Here is a 15,783-nt window from a genome sequence, read left to right as displayed (position 1 = left end):
CTAGCGAGGACCAAGTTCATACGGTTTCAATCAGACAACATGACAACTGTTGCGTACATCAACCATCAGGGGGGAACAAGGAGTTCCCTAGCGATGGAAGAAGTGACCAAAATCATTCTATGGGCGGAGTCTCACTCCTGCCACCTGTCTGCTATCCACATCCCAGGAGTGGAAAATTGGGAAGCGGATTTTCTGAGTCGTCAGACATTGCATCCGGGGGAGTGGGAACTCCATCCGGAAATCTTTGCCCAAGTCACTCACCTGTGGGGCATTCCAGACATGGATCTGATGGCCTCTCGTCAGAACTTCAAAGTTCCTTGCTACGGGGCCAGATCCAGGGATCCCAAGGCGGCTCTAGTGGATGCACTAGTAGCACCTTGGACCTTCAAACTAGCTTATGTGTTCCCGCCATTTCCTCTCATCCCCAGGCTGGTAGCCAGGATCAATCAGGAGAGGGCGTCGGTGATCTTGATAGCTCCTGCGTGGCCACGCAGGACTTGGTATGCAGATCTGGTGAATATGTCATCGGCTCCACCTTGGAAGCTACCTTTGAGACGAGACCTTCTTATTCAGGGTCCGTTCGAACATCCGAATCTGGTTTCACTCCAGCTGACTGCTTGGAGATTGAACGCTTGATTTTATCGAAGCGAGGATTCTCAGATTCTGTTATCGATACTCTTGTTCAGGCCAGAAAGCCTGTAACTAGAAAGATTTACCACAAAATTTGGAAAAAATATATCTGTTGGTGTGAATCTAAAGGATTCCCTTGGGACAAGGTTAAGATTCCTAGGATTCTATCCTTCCTTCAAGAAGGATTGGAAAAAGGATTATCTGCTAGTTCCCTGAAGGGACAGATTTCTGCCTTGTCGGTATTACTTCACAAAAAGCTGGCAGCTGTGCCAGATGTTCAAGCCTTTGTTCAGGCTCTGGTTAGAATCAAGCCTGTTTACAAACCTTTGACTCCTCCTTGGAGTCTCAATTTAGTTCTTTCGGTTCTTCAGGGGGTTCCGTTTGAACCCTTACATTCCGTTGATATTAAGTTATTATCTTGGAAAGTTTTGTTTTTAGTTGCGATTTCTTCTGCTAGAAGAGTCTCAGAATTATCTGCTCTGCAGTGTTCTCCTCCTTATCTGGTGTTTCATGCAGATAAGGTGGTTTTACGTACTAAACCTGGTTTTCTTCCAAAAGTTGTTTCTAACAAAAACATTAACCAGGAGATTATCGTACCTTCTCTGTGTCCAAAACCAGTTTCAAAGAAGGAACGTTTGTTGCACAATTTGGATGTTGTTCGCGCTCTAAAATTCTATTTAGATGCTACAAAGGATTTTAGACAAACATCTTCCTTGTTTGTTGTTTATTCAGGTAAAAGGAGAGGTCAAAAAGCAACTTCTACCTCTCTCTCTTTTTGGATTAAAAGCATCATCAGATTGGCTTACGAGACTGCCGGACGGCAGCCTCCCGAAAGAATCACAGCTCATTCCACTAGGGCTGTGGCTTCCACATGGGCCTTCAAGAACGAGGCTTCTGTTGATCAGATATGTAGGGCAGCGACTTGGTCTTCACTGCACACTTTTACCAAATTTTACAAGTTTGATACTTTTGCTTCTTCTGAGGCTATTTTTGGGAGAAAGGTTTTGCAAGCCGTGGTGCCTTCCATTTAGGTGACCTGATTTGCTCCCTCCCTTCATCCGTGTCCTAAAGCTTTGGTATTGGTTCCCACAAGTAAGGATGACGCCGTGGACCGGACACACCTATGTTGGAGAAAACAGAATTTATGTTTACCTGATAAATTTCTTTCTCCAACGGTGTGTCCGGTCCACGGCCCGCCCTGGTTTTTTAATCAGGTCTGATAATTTATTTTCTTTAACTACAGTCACCACGGTACCATATGGTTTCTCCTATGCAAATATTCCTCCTTAACGTCGGTCGAATGACTGGGGTAGGCGGAGCCTAGGAGGGATCATGTGACCAGCTTTGCTGGGCTCTTTGCCATTTCCTGTTGGGGAAGAGAATATCCCACAAGTAAGGATGACGCCGTGGACCGGACACACCGTTGGAGAAAGAAATTTATCAGGTAAACATAAATTCTGTTTTTACATAAGATACCATAAAAATTAGGTTTGCAATACGAGGCCCAAAAGTGGTCTCTTTATGTTATGATACCTTCTATTATTCTTCTCATTTCCTATTTATGTGAGGTCCTAGAGTAGCCTTGTGGGTTTCATTAAGAAGGTTTACATATGGATTGGCATTCTATGTCAGCTTACCTGCTATTTCTATCAAAATGGGCTTTCATTCATCAAAGTTTAGAAAGCAGCCGTTTTGTTTAAAAACTTACCTTTCTTCTTTTCACACCCGAAGCAGCTTCCCCCACCAGGAGATCCTCTCTTCACACGTCAGCAATGACTAATCCGGGATTCCTCCAATCACGGCTTTCCCCCAGGGGGAGTCATTGCCTGAGGCCATGCCATGATTGGAGGAAGCCGGATTAGTGATTGCTGACGTGTGAAGAGAGGATCTCCGGGTGGGGGAAGCTGCTCCGCCTGTGAAAAGAAGAAAGTCAAGTTTAAAAAAATAAAGTCTGCTTTCTAAAATTTGAATGAAAGTGCCCCTGTTTTTAATAGTATTTTTAAAAACCGGGCTTTCGTTCATCAAAGTTTACCTTCACTTTAAATTTTTTCCTATGTAAATTGTTTTTGTATGCCTGATTTTAAAACCTCAATTAAAAAAAAATCTTTGCTTTTGATTCATCATTTTGTCTAGCACAGTTTTAATCTCTCTTTATGTTGTAATAATGTATCCTTACGGTTTTGCACAGAATAAGAAATAGTTCATTTTAAATCAATTTAATTTCTAAAATAACAGACTTTATTTATTAAATTGTTTAAGTCGCCACTCACTGCAAAAAAATACAGAAAATATTAAAGTTAAAATAACATCAACCAAGTGGTCAAAATAAATTATTAAAGTGTATTGCAATTTTTTATGTATTTATTTTTACTACATATAATTTAAACATTTTATTGGGCATTAAATAGACAGATTGTCTCAGAGAGACTGTCACTTATATTTCCTTATGCACAACTGTATTAATTGAAACCTATTCCTAGCAAATTAATGGTGATATACAAAAAATGTAGCGTAATATGAATACATTTTTTTTCTATCAGCGATTATATGTTCATGAGTTCTCCTTGCTTTTTCATTTCAGCCCAAAGCGGAGCACTGAAAAGCGTAACCGTGAACAGGAGAATAAATACATTGAAGAGCTTGCTGAGCTAATATTTGCAAATTTTAATGACATTGACAATTTTAACTTTAAACCTGACAAATGTGCAATTTTGAAGGAAACTGTGAAGCAGATTCGCCAGATCAAAGAGCAAGGTAAGGAGAACTTGCTTTTTTATATATATATTTTTTATATGTATGAATTTGTCTAAAGAAGGGGGATTTACAAATTTTAATTTTTAAATTTAGGAACCTGCAAGAATATTTCAGAGCTAGCTACACACTTTTTTTAGGAGCTAGACAATGAGTGTTTGCATATAGATATATTTGCAGTAATACTGGAAACTTAGGACTCAGAAGTAACATTTTAGGAGCAATGGCTCCTCACGTTTGTCGAGCCTTGCAGTTGAAGAGCTGTTCCCTAAGGTTTATTAAAAGTACTTGTACAACATTATACTAATAAACTGTTCAAAGCTTTTCTTATTCAAATATATGTCGTCTACATATTTTAAGGTCCTTATGGAAGCTACTGATAAAACAGAAAAATTTTTGTTTTGGGGGGGGGGGGATAAGTGATTTAAACTCTGAAACTTTGTGCTGTTCATTAAATTTACTTTATTTTGAACTCTATAATATTAAAAAAAAAAATATATATATATATATATATATATATATAAATTATACATTTTTATAATCTGTAGTTATATTTCTTCTGCATGAGCTAATGACGTTTAATCCTGCCATCCTCTCTCTATAGTTTTCAGTCTTGATACACCCTTTGTTTCTCAGGCTTTTCACTTCCTTATTTTAGGTTTCACTTTTATGTTTGCAGTTTCAGTCTTCCAGTAAACACGTTTACAATATTAGGTTGAGTAATATGTTCTAAAAAATTCTGCTCAAGTCATAAAATAAGTCCATGTCTCTAAACGGCTAAACAAGACATGGTCAAGTAGTACTAAGGCGTACTTATTGCTTTTTACCATGTTTATTACAACATTGAGTTTGTCTAAAAAAAAAATAGGTGACACAAATATGTTTAAAGGTAATTTGTCCACATTCAAATTAGTGAATGCTGAAAATTGTGGCATGTATTTAACCACAACATTTTACGTTTTTAAATCTTATTTTTAAATGCAGATATTCTGACAAACATAGGTTAAACTGTAATCTCCCAGCATTCCTTTGCGTTATGGTGGATCGACATTTTATGGGTTTTTTTTATGTGGACATTCAGCAAAGTTAACCAAATGCAGCTTATTCTTGTGGTGTTTGTTTTATGATGGACTTTTTGCTCTTTAACTTATCAGGAAATCACTCCGCTAATAATGTTCTAGTACAAATAACTATTTTAATTAAGAAAGTGTATCTGCATTATTTAAAGCATATATACAGTATCTCACAAAAGTGAGTACACCCCTCGCATTTTTGTAAATATTTTCATGTGACAACACTGAAGAAATTACACTTTGCTACAATGTAAAGTAGTGAGTGTACAGCCTGTATAACTGTGTAAATCTGCTGTCCCCTCAAAATAACTCAACACACAGCCATTAATGTCTAAACCGTTGGCAACAAAAGTGAGTACACTCCTAAGTGGAAATGTCCAAATTGGGCACAATTAGCCATTTTCCCTCCCGGTGTCATGTTAGTGGTACAAGGTCTCAGGTTTCTTAAATTTGGTGTTATCGCTCTTGCATTCTCTTACTGGTCACTGGAAGTTCAACATGGCACCTCATGGCAAAGAACTCTCTGAGGATCTGGAAAAAAAAAAGAAAGAATTGTTGCTCTACATAAATATGGCCTAGACGATAAGAAGATTGCCAAGACCCTGAAACTGAGCTGCAGCACAGTGGGCAAGACCATACAGCAGTTTCACAGGACAGGTTCCACTCAGAACAGGCCTCGCCATGGTCGACCAAAGAAGTTGAGTGCACGTGCTCAGCATCGTTTCCAGAGGTTGTGTTTGGGAAATAGACGTATGAGTGCTGCCAGCATTGCTGCAGAGGTTGAAGCCTGTCAGTGCTCAGACCATACGCCGCAAACTGCATCAAATTGGTCTGCATGGCTGTCGTCTTAGAAGGAAGCCTCTTGTAAAGATGATGTACAAGAAAGCCCGCAAGCCGTTTGCTGAAGACGAGCAGACTAAGAACACAACCCCAAACACACCTTCAAGACGACCACTGCCTTGCTAAAGAAGCTGAGGGTAAAGGTGATGGACTGGCCAAGCATGTCTCCAGACCTAAACCCTATTGAGCATCTGTGGGGCATCCTCAAATGGAAGGTGGGGAAGCGCAAGGTCTCTAATAGGGATGCACCGGTATCGGTGCCGATACTGAGCATTTGCATGAGTACTCGTGCACAATGCTCCGGCACCGATACTTTTGGCCAGGTGCCTGTTTGCCTACTGTTTTGGCCAGTGTCTACTCTCTTGCAGCGTGCCTACTCTTACAGGCAAAGCGCTGTGAGGGAGGAAGGAGGGATGCAACAAGTAATTAAAAATTGGGCTGATACTTTTGTCCAGTTGCCTGCTGTTCTACTCCCTTGCAGCGCGCCTACTCTGTTACAGGCACAGCGCTGTGAGGGAGGAAGGAGGGACACGGCACGCAATGAGAACCGGGAGCCGTAAATTATGTCACTCCGGCATAATTAGACGTGCGAGGGAGCAGTGTGCTGGATCGTGTGTTTGATGTGCCACATAAGCACTAACAGGATCACAGGCCAGCTACTGGACAGATTAGGTAGGCAACCGATTGAATCAAGTCAAGGAGAGTAAAATTAAAGTTAAACACTTGACCTGACCCATGCTTAACTGCCGGTATCTATGAGAATTGCAATATAAGGGAGTGTGATTAAATGCACTGTTTTTCATCATTCTGAATCTGTATGCTAAGCTTATTGTTATATGATCCACCTTTATCCCAGTATTATAAAACAGGTCTGTGCTGGAATGATACACAAAAATTCAAAGTTCCACAGCAATATGTATCCTCCAGCCTTAAAGTTGCATGTACAACCATGGTATTGTCACTGCACCAACAACAGTGTCCTGTTCTAAGCCTGGTGCAGAACAGGGCACTGTTGTTGGTGCAGTGACGATACCATGGTTGTACATTCAACTTTAAAGCTGGAGGATACATATTGCTGTTGAACTTTGCATTTTTGTGTATCATTCCAGCACAGACCTGTTTTATAATGCTGGGATAAAGGTGGATAATATAACCCTAAATTGCCTGAACACTTCACTTAGCATACAGAATGATGAAAGACGGTGCCTTTAATCACACTCCCATACATTGCAATGCTAATAGATACCGGCTGGTGCAGAACAGGACACTGTTGTTGGTGGAGTGACGCCATGGTTTACATTTTTATATACTGGGATAAAGGTGGATATAACTCTAAAGTGCCCCTGAACACTTAGCAATGCATACAGAATGATGAAAGACAATATTATTCATTTTCTAAAATCTCTTTAGAGAAGGATAATTGACTTTTGCTTGCTTGCACCTTTAATATTTCTATTAACTTATTCTAGCATTAAGAGGTGCCACTCCAAACTATTTAAAAAAATATATTTTATGGGACAGCAAACTGAAATATTGAATACTTAGCAAACTTATAAGGACAGCAAACACCTTGTAATTGTTTATAGCAAGACAACAGAAATGTCTTTCAAACATATCAGCCAGGTTTAATAAAATAGTAATATTTTATTTAACATGTAATATGAAATTTACTCACGTTTTTACAACTTCATGACAACAAGCAAATAAAACCGGTGTTGTATATTTCATAATGTCTTGAGTTACAGTTCTTCATACTTATTAAAAAGCTATCTTAAATCATTAGATAGTCTGCATTGTGCTTGTCACATGACAATAAAAAAGTATCGGTAATTGGTATCGGCGAGTACTTGGGGGGGAAATAAGTATCGGTACTTGGTCTTTAAAAAATGGTATCGGTGCAACCCTAGTCTCCAACATCCACCAGCTCAGTGATGTCATGGCGGAGTGGAAGAGGACTCTAGTGGCAACCTGTGAAGCTTAGGTGAACTCCATGCCCAAGAGGGTTAAGGCAGTGCTGGAGAATAAAGGTGGCCACACAAAATATTGGCACTTTGGGCCCAATTTGGACATTTCCACTTAGGTGTGCACTCACTTTTGTTGCCCAGGGCTTAGACATTAATGGCTGTGTGTTGAGTTATTTTGAGGGGGCAGCAAATTTACACTGTTATACAGGCTGTACCCTCACTACTTTACATTGTAGCAAAGTGTAATTTCTTCAGTGTTGTCACATGAAAAGATATAATAAAATATTTACAAAAATGTGAGGGGTGTACTCACTTTTGTGAGATACTGTATTTTAAACATGCTCTTTCAATTCTACTTTTATTTTTTTTACTTTTTATGTCCAATAACGCTCGTTAACATGGATATTTTGGATGGCAGTACCAGATATTTGAATGCTGCTATAGTTTACATTTTTGAAGAAAAACGGAAAAAACAAAAGGAGTGGTTCAAATAATAAGAGAAATAGTGTATTTTCTTAAATCTGCAATATAAGTGAGCTTCTGCTAAGCAGTCCAGAAGGAAGGCTCCAAATTACACAGTTCTCAGTATGCATTTCCTGCTGTATACAATTTATAGTTAAACTACATTTACTTCAAAGGAAATAAAAGGTAATTTTTTATGCTGAGGCCTTTTTTCTCTTTGTGTAACATTACATTTAAAGGAAATTTTTCTTTTATGATTTGGATAGAACATACAACTTTCCAAATAACTTCTATTATCAAATTTGCTTTATTATCTTGTTTTCCTTTGCTGAAGAAAGCAATGTACTACTTGTAGCTAGGTGAACATATCTAGTTAGCCAATCACAAGAGAATGAAAAAACAATGGGCGCCAACATAGTGTGAATCAGTTTACATCAACTGTGAAATAAAGTGTATGAAATATACTCACAAGTGGAGTGGCACCTTGCATCAACAAGGTGCGTGCAGGCAGGCTGACATTCAGGACCAACAGTCAGTACGCTGGAGGGCTCACCCGGGAGACCTATGGATAAGTGGAAAGAGGTGTAGGTAGGATCAGCTGTAGATCGTGTGGTAAGCCGGATCACCAGTGGAGAGGTGCAAACAGCTGTGTAGATTTTCCCAAACAGTGCTGTTTGTATAATCAGATTTGAACCCAAATGAACTGGAGATGGTCCATATAAGGAAAACTGTTTTAAAATCCAGCAAGATAAAAAGCGTTGCAGGCAGCAATATAAAATAGCAAGAAACCGGGTCTGTATAAAAACAGAATGCTTTATTTGCTACGCGTTTCTCTGTCCGTAAAGGACCGTTTCCTCAGCCAATCACAAGAGACAAATGTGTGCAGGCACCAATCAGCAGCTAGCTCCCAATAGTTAGGGATATGTGCATATTCTTTCTCAACAAGGTATACCAAGAGAAAGAAACACATTTGAAAATAGAAGTGATTTTAAAAGTATCTTAAAATTACACTCTATCTGAATCGTGCACGTTTCATTTTGACTTTTCCTTTGTCCCCTTTCCAAGAAGTGTTATTCCTCCACAAGACTGGAGGTGTTAAACCACAGTGTTATTAGGTGTGTTCCTTACTTTGCAGCCAGCATAACATCTACTGTGCCATGTTGTTGTCATCCAGAAATATGCACCAACAACAAAAAGTGCAGTGATTTTATAATGGTTTCATTTCTTGGTCAACATAGTTAAATATTGCACTCTCTAAATATGTTAGAACTCTGGAACTGTCTTATTGAAAGGCAAAGCGTTCTTCAACTAAGAGTTGTTTGGATAGAAGTACAGTACATAAATTTGTCACAGAGATACAATTTCTTGGTTAAGTCACAAAACACAATACGTTTTATTAAATGGACGTGTTTTCACACAACCAAAGGGTTAAACTCCTTTATTGAGCTTTAGATCAGCCATACCCTTTTAGTTGTGAGCAGAAGACGGTCAGCGATTACCCAGAATTGTTTATCTCTGGATCCGGAGCGCACATAACTCTTTTGTAGAAATAATGCTTTAATGAAATGATCTAGATCAGGACATCCTCAAACTTGGCCCTCCAGAGGTTTTGGAACTACATTTCCCAGATGCTCAGCCAGCTGATATGCTGGCTGAGCATCATGGGAAATGTAGTTCCAAAACCTCTGGAGGGCCAAGTTTGAGGATGTCCTGATCTAGATCATTTCATCAGTGCCCTTTTAAGCTTTGCGATATGTATAAATAACTCTTTCTTTGTTTTATTCAGAGTATAGCATATGTATTTGTTTCCAAGTAATATTTTCAAGTTTAAATGGCTGCTTGTTTACAATCATCTCGATACTCCCATTTTTATTATCCACTTGGAGCATTCTTGGGCACAAAAATCACCCAGATGTATCAAACATTTATTATTTGAACTTAAAAGGGCAAGAGTAAAGATTTAATTAACAATGCTTTTAATTATTTTGCTAGAATTGTTTTTTCTTTTTTGTGGTTTCACAATTCATTTTGCCGACCATATATTTTTTTTATTTTTTAGTAAATGTGTAATTCTACCATTACAATTATGAGAAACATTTAGTAATTGTAAAATCTGTGCAGTTATCGAAGCTTCAGACAACACTAAAGAAATTTTTATATTTTACATCAAATATTTGGAGACAGAGGAAATCTTTAGTTACAAATTCATTGATATTTTTTTTTGTGCACTGTTATAGCAATTAAAATTGCATCTGTTTGTTTTTCCTGATTATAGATATAAGTAATGCTAAAATTTGACAGACAATAAGGGTTGAATATTCTTAAGTGATTGTCTAACAAAATGCACTGATTGTTTATTAAAGGGACACTGAACCCAAATTTTTCTTTTATGATTTAGATAGAAAGTTGCTTAAAATTCCGTTCTCTAATTTACTCTTATTTTCTCCAACATAGGTGTGTCCGGTCCACGGCGTCATCCTTACTTGTGGGATATTCTCTTCCCCAACAGGAAATGGCAAAGAGCCCAGCAAAGCTGGTCACATGATCCCTCCTAGGCTCCGCCTACCCCAGTCATTCTCTTTGCCGTTGTACAGGCAACATCTCCACGGAGATGGCTTAGAGTTTTTTAGTGTTTAACTGTAGTTTTTTGTATTCAATCAAGAGTTTGTTATTTTTAAATAGTGCTGGTATGTACTATTTACTCAGAAACAGAAAAGAGATGAAGATTTCTGTTTGTATGAGGAAAATGATTTTAGCAACCGTTACTAAAATCCATGGCTGTTCCACACAGGACTGTTGAGAGGAATTAACTTCAGTTGGGGGAACAGTGAGCAGTCTCTTGCTGCTTGAGGTATGACACATTCTAACAAGACGATGTAATGCTGGAAGCTGTCATTTTCCCTATGGGATCCGGTAAGCCATGTTTATTAAGATTGTAAATAAGGGCTTCACAAGGGCTTATTAAGACTGTAGACTTTTTCTGGGCTAAATCGATTCATTATTAACACATATTTAGCCTTGAGGAATCATTTATTCTGGGTATTTTGATAAGATTATATCGGCAGGCACTTTTTTAGACACCTTTCTCTTTAGGGGCTTTCCCAAATCATAGGCAGAGCCTCATTTTCGCGCCGGTGTTGCGCACTTGTTTTTGAGAGGCATGACATGCAGTCGCATGTGTGAGGAGCTCTGATACATAGAAAAGACTTTCTGAAGGCGTCATTTGGTATCGTATTCCCCTTTGGGCTTGGTTGGGTCTCAGCAAAGCAGACACCAGGGACTGTAAAGGGGTTAAAGTTAAAAACGGCTCCGGTTCCGTTATTTTAAGGGTTAAAGCTTCCAAATTTGGTGTGCAATACTTTTAAGGCTTTAAGACACTGTGGTGAAATTTTGGTGAATTTTGAACAATTCCTTCATGTTTTTTCGCAATTGCAGTAATAAAGTGTGTTCAGTTTAAAATTTAAAGTGACAGTAACGGTTTTATTTTAAAACGTTTTTTGTACTTTGTTATCAAGTTTATGCCTGTTTAACATGTCTGAACTACCAGATAGACTGGGTTCTGAATGTGGGGAAGCCAGAGTTCCTTCTCATTTAAATAAATGTGATTTATGTGACAATGACAATGATGCCCAAGATGATTCCTCAAGTGAGGGGAGTAAGCATGGTACTGCATCATTCCCTCCTTCGTCTACACGAGTCTTGCCCACTCAGGAGGCCCCTAGTACATCTAGCGCGCCAATACTCCTTACTATGCAACAATTAACGGCTGTAATGGATAATTCTGTCAAAAACATTTTAGCCAAAATGCACACTTATCAGCGTAAGCGCGACTGCTCTGTTTTAGATACTGAAGAGCATGACGACGCTGATAATAATGGTTCTGAAGGGCCCCTAAACCAGTCTGATGGGGCCAGGGAGGTTTTGTCTGAGGGAGAAATTACTGATTCAGGGAACATTTCTCAACAAGCTGAACCTGATGTGATTACGTTTAAATTTAAGTTGGAACATCTCCGCATTCTGCTTAAGGAGGTATTATCCACTCTGGATGATTGTGACAAGTTGGTCATCCCAGAGAAACTATGTAAAATGGACAAGTTCCTAGAGGTCCCGGGGCTCCCAGAAGCTTTTCCTATACCCAAGCGGGTGGCGGACATTGTAAATAAAGAATGGGAAAGGCCCGGTATTCCTTTCGTCCCTCCCCCCATATTTAAAAAATTGTTTCCTATGGTCGACCCCAGAAAGGACTTATGGCAGACAGTCCCCAAGGTCGAGGGAGCGGTTTCCACTTTAAACAAACGCACCACTATACCCATAGAAGATAGTTGTGCTTTCAAAGATCCTATGGATAAAAAATTAGAAGGTTTACTTAAAAAGATGTTTGTTCAGCAGGGTTACCTTCTACAACCAATTTCATGCATTGTCCCTGTCGCTACAGCCGCGTGTTTCTGGTTCGATGAGCTGGTAAAGGCGGTCGATAGTGATTCTCCTCCTTATGAGGAGATTATGGACAGAATCAATGCTCTCAAATTGGCTAATTCTTTCACCCTAGACGCCACTTTGCAATTGGCTAGGTTAGCGGCTAAGAATTCTGGGTTTGCTATTGTGGCGCGCAGAGCGCTTTGGTTGAAATCTTGGTCAGCTGATGCGTCTTCCAAGAACAAGCTACTTAACATTCCTTTCAAGGGGAAAACGCTGTTTGGCCCTGACTTGAAAGAGATTATCTCTGATATCACTGGGGGTAAGGGCCATGCCCTTCCTCAGGATCGGTCTTTCAAGGCCAAAAATAAACCTAATTTTCGTCCCTTTCGTAGAAACGGACCAGCCCAAAGTGCTACGTCCTCTAAGCAAGAGGGTAATACTTCTCAAGCCAAGCCAGCTTGGAGACCAATGCAAGGCTGGAACAAGGGAAAGCAGGCCAAGAAACCTGCCACTGCTACCAAGACAGCATGAAATGTTGGCCCCCGATCCGGGACCGGATCTGGTGGGGGGCAGACTCTCTCTCTTCGCTCGGGCTTGGGCAAGAGATGTTCTGGATCCTTGGGCGCTAGAAATAGTCTCCCAAGGTTATCTTCTGGAATTCAAGGGGCTTCCCCCAAGGGGGAGGTTTCACAGGTCTCAGTTGTCTTCAGACCACATAAAGAGACAGGCATTCTTACGTTGTGTAGAAGACCTGTTAAAAATGGGAGTGATTCATCCTGTTCCATTAGGAGAACAAGGGATTGGGTTCTACTCCAATCTGTTCATAGTTCCCAAAAAAGAGGGAACGTTCAGACCAATCTTAGATCTCAAGATCTTAAACAAGTTTCTCAAGGTTCCATCGTTCAAAATGGAAACCATTCGAACAATTCTTCCTTCCATCCAGGAAGGTCAATTCATGACCACGGTGGATTTAAAGGATGCGTATCTACATATTCCTATCCACAAGGAACATCATCGGTTCCTAAGGTTCGCATTCCTGGACAAGCATTACCAGTTCGTGGCGCTTCCTTTCGGATTAGCCACTGCTCCAAGGATTTTCACAAAGGTACTAGGGTCCCTTCTAGCTGTGCTAAGACCAAGGGGCATTGCTGTAGTACCTTACTTGGACGACATTCTGATTCAAGCGTCGTCCCTTCCTCAAGCAAAGGCTCACACGGACATTGTCCTGGCCTTTCTCAGATCTCACGGATGGAAAGTGAACGTGGAAAAGAGTTCTCTATCTCCGTCAACAAGGGTTCCCTTCTTGGGGACAATAATAGACTCCTTAGAAATGAGGATTTTTCTGACAGAGGCCAGAAAAACAAAACTTCTAGACTCTTGTCGGATACTTCATTCCGTTCCTCTTCCTTCCATAGCGCAGTGCATGGAAGTGATAGGTTTGATGGTAGCGGCAATGGACATAGTTCCTTTTGCGCGCATTCATCTAAGACCATTACAACTGTGCATGCTCAGTCAGTGGAATGGGGACTATACAAACTTGTCTCCGAGGATACAAGTAAATCAGAGGACCAGAGACTCACTCCGTTGGTGGCTGTCCCTGGACAACCTGTCACAAGGGATGACCTTCCGCAGACCAGAGTGGGTCATTGTCACGACCGACGCCAGTCTAATGGGCTGGGGCGCGGTCTGGGGATCCCTGAAAGCTCAGGGTCTTTGGTCTCGGGAAGAATCTCTTCTACCGATAAATATTCTGGAACTGAGAGCGATATTCAATGCTCTCAAGGCTTGGCCTCAGCTAGCGAGGGCCAAGTTCATACGGTTTCAATCAGACAACATGACAACTGTTGCGTACATCAACCATCAGGGGGGAACAAGGAGTTCCCTGGCGATGGAAGAAGTGACCAAAATCATTCTATGGGCGGAGTCTCACTCCTGCCACCTGTCTGCTATCCACATCCCAGGAGTGGAAAATTGGGAAGCGGATTTTCTGAGTCGTCAGACATTGCATCCGGGGGAGTGGGAACTCCATCCGGAAATCTTTGCCCAAGTCACTCAACTGTGGGGCATTCCAGACATGGATCTGATGGCCTCTCGTCAGAACTTCAAAGTTCCTTGCTACGGGTCCAGATCCAGGGATCCCAAGGCGGCTCTAGTGGATGCACTAGTAGCACCTTGGACCTTCAAACTAGCTTATGTATTCCCGCCGTTTCCTCTCATCCCCAGGCTGGTAGCCAGGAACAATCAGGAAAGGGCGTTGGTGATCTTGATAGCTCCTGCGTGGCCACGCAGGACTTGGTATGCAGATCTGGTGAATATGTCATCGGCTCCACCATGGAGGCTACCTTTGAGACGAGACCTTCTTGTTCAAGGTCCGTTCGAACATCCGAATCTGGTCTCACTCCAGCTGACTGCTTGGAGATTGAACGCTTGATCTTATCGAAGCGAGGATTCTCAGATTCTGTTATCGATACTCTTGTTCAGGCCAGAAAGCCTGTAACTAGAAAGATTTACCACAAAATTTGGAAAAAATATATCTGTTGGTGTGAATCTAAAGGATTCCCTTGGGACAAGGTTAAGATTCCTAAGATTCTATCCTTCCTTCAAGAAGGATTGGAAAAAGGATTATCTGCAAGTTCCCTGAAGGGACAGATTTCTGCCTTGTCTGTGTTACTTCACAAAAAAGCTGGCAGCTGTGCCAGATGTTCAAGCCTTTGTTCAGGCTCTGGTTAGAATCAAGCCTGTTTACAAACCTTTGACTCCTCCTTGGAGTCTCAACTTAGTTGTTTCAGTTCTTCAGGGGGTTCCGTTTGAACCCTTACATTCCGTTGATATTAAGTTATTATCTTGGAAAGTTTTGTTTTTGGTTGCAATTTCTTCTGCTAGAAGAGTTTCAGAATTATCTGCTCTGCAGTGTTCTCCTCCTTATCTGGTGTTCCATGCAGATAAGGTGGTTTTACGTACTAAACCTGGTTTTCTTCCAAAAGTTGTTTCTAACAAAAACATTAACCAGGAGATTATCGTACCTTCTCTGTGTCCGAAACCAGTTTCGAAGAAGGAACGTTTGTTGCACAATTTGGATGTTGTTCGCGCTCTAAAATTCTATTTAGATGCTACAAAGGATTTTAGACAAACATCTTCCTTGTTTGTTGTTTATTCCGGTAAAAGGAGAGGTCAAAAAGCAACTTCTACCTCTCTCTCTTTTTGGATTAAAAGCATCATCAGATTGGCTTACGAGACTGCCGGACGGCAGCCTCCCGAAAGAATCACAGCTCATTCCACTAGGGCTGTGGCTTCCACATGGGCCTTCAAGAACGAGGCTTCTGTTGATCAGATATGTAGGGCAGCGACTTGGTCTTCACTGCACACTTTTACCAAATTTTACAAGTTTGATACTTTTGCTTCTTCTGAGGCTATTTTTGGGAGAAAGGTTTTGCAAGCCGTGGTGCCTTCCATCTAGGTGACCTGATTTGCTCCCTCCCATCATCCGTGTCCTAAAGCTTTGGTATTGGTTCCCACAAGTAAGGATGACGCCGTGGACCGGACACACCTATGTTGGAGAAAACAGAATTTATGTTTACCTGATAAATTACTTTCTCCAACGGTGTGTCCGGTCCACGGCCCGCCCTGGTTTTTTAATCAGGTCT

The 15,783-nt window shown here is 40.7% G+C and overlaps 1 protein-coding gene across 6 annotated transcripts in view; it reads left to right on the top strand.

Annotated features, from left to right (window-relative positions):
* Window positions 1-15,783, top strand: part of NCOA2 (nuclear receptor coactivator 2) — an 884,149-nt gene that overhangs the window by 634,535 nt on the left and 233,831 nt on the right. For all 6 annotated transcript variants that reach the window (XM_053715109.1, XM_053715110.1, XM_053715111.1 and 3 more), the window contains one exon: window positions 3,212-3,384. In XM_053715109.1, the coding sequence (XP_053571084.1) occupies window positions 3,212-3,384 (173 nt within the window). The remainder of the gene's footprint in view (window positions 1-3,211; window positions 3,385-15,783) is intronic.

The sequence above is a fragment of the Bombina bombina genome, chromosome 5, assembly GCF_027579735.1.
Source record: "Bombina bombina isolate aBomBom1 chromosome 5, aBomBom1.pri, whole genome shotgun sequence".
In the NCBI taxonomy this organism is placed as follows: Eukaryota; Metazoa; Chordata; class Amphibia; order Anura; family Bombinatoridae; genus Bombina; species Bombina bombina.
This window is presented reverse-complemented; position numbering and strand designations above follow the sequence as displayed.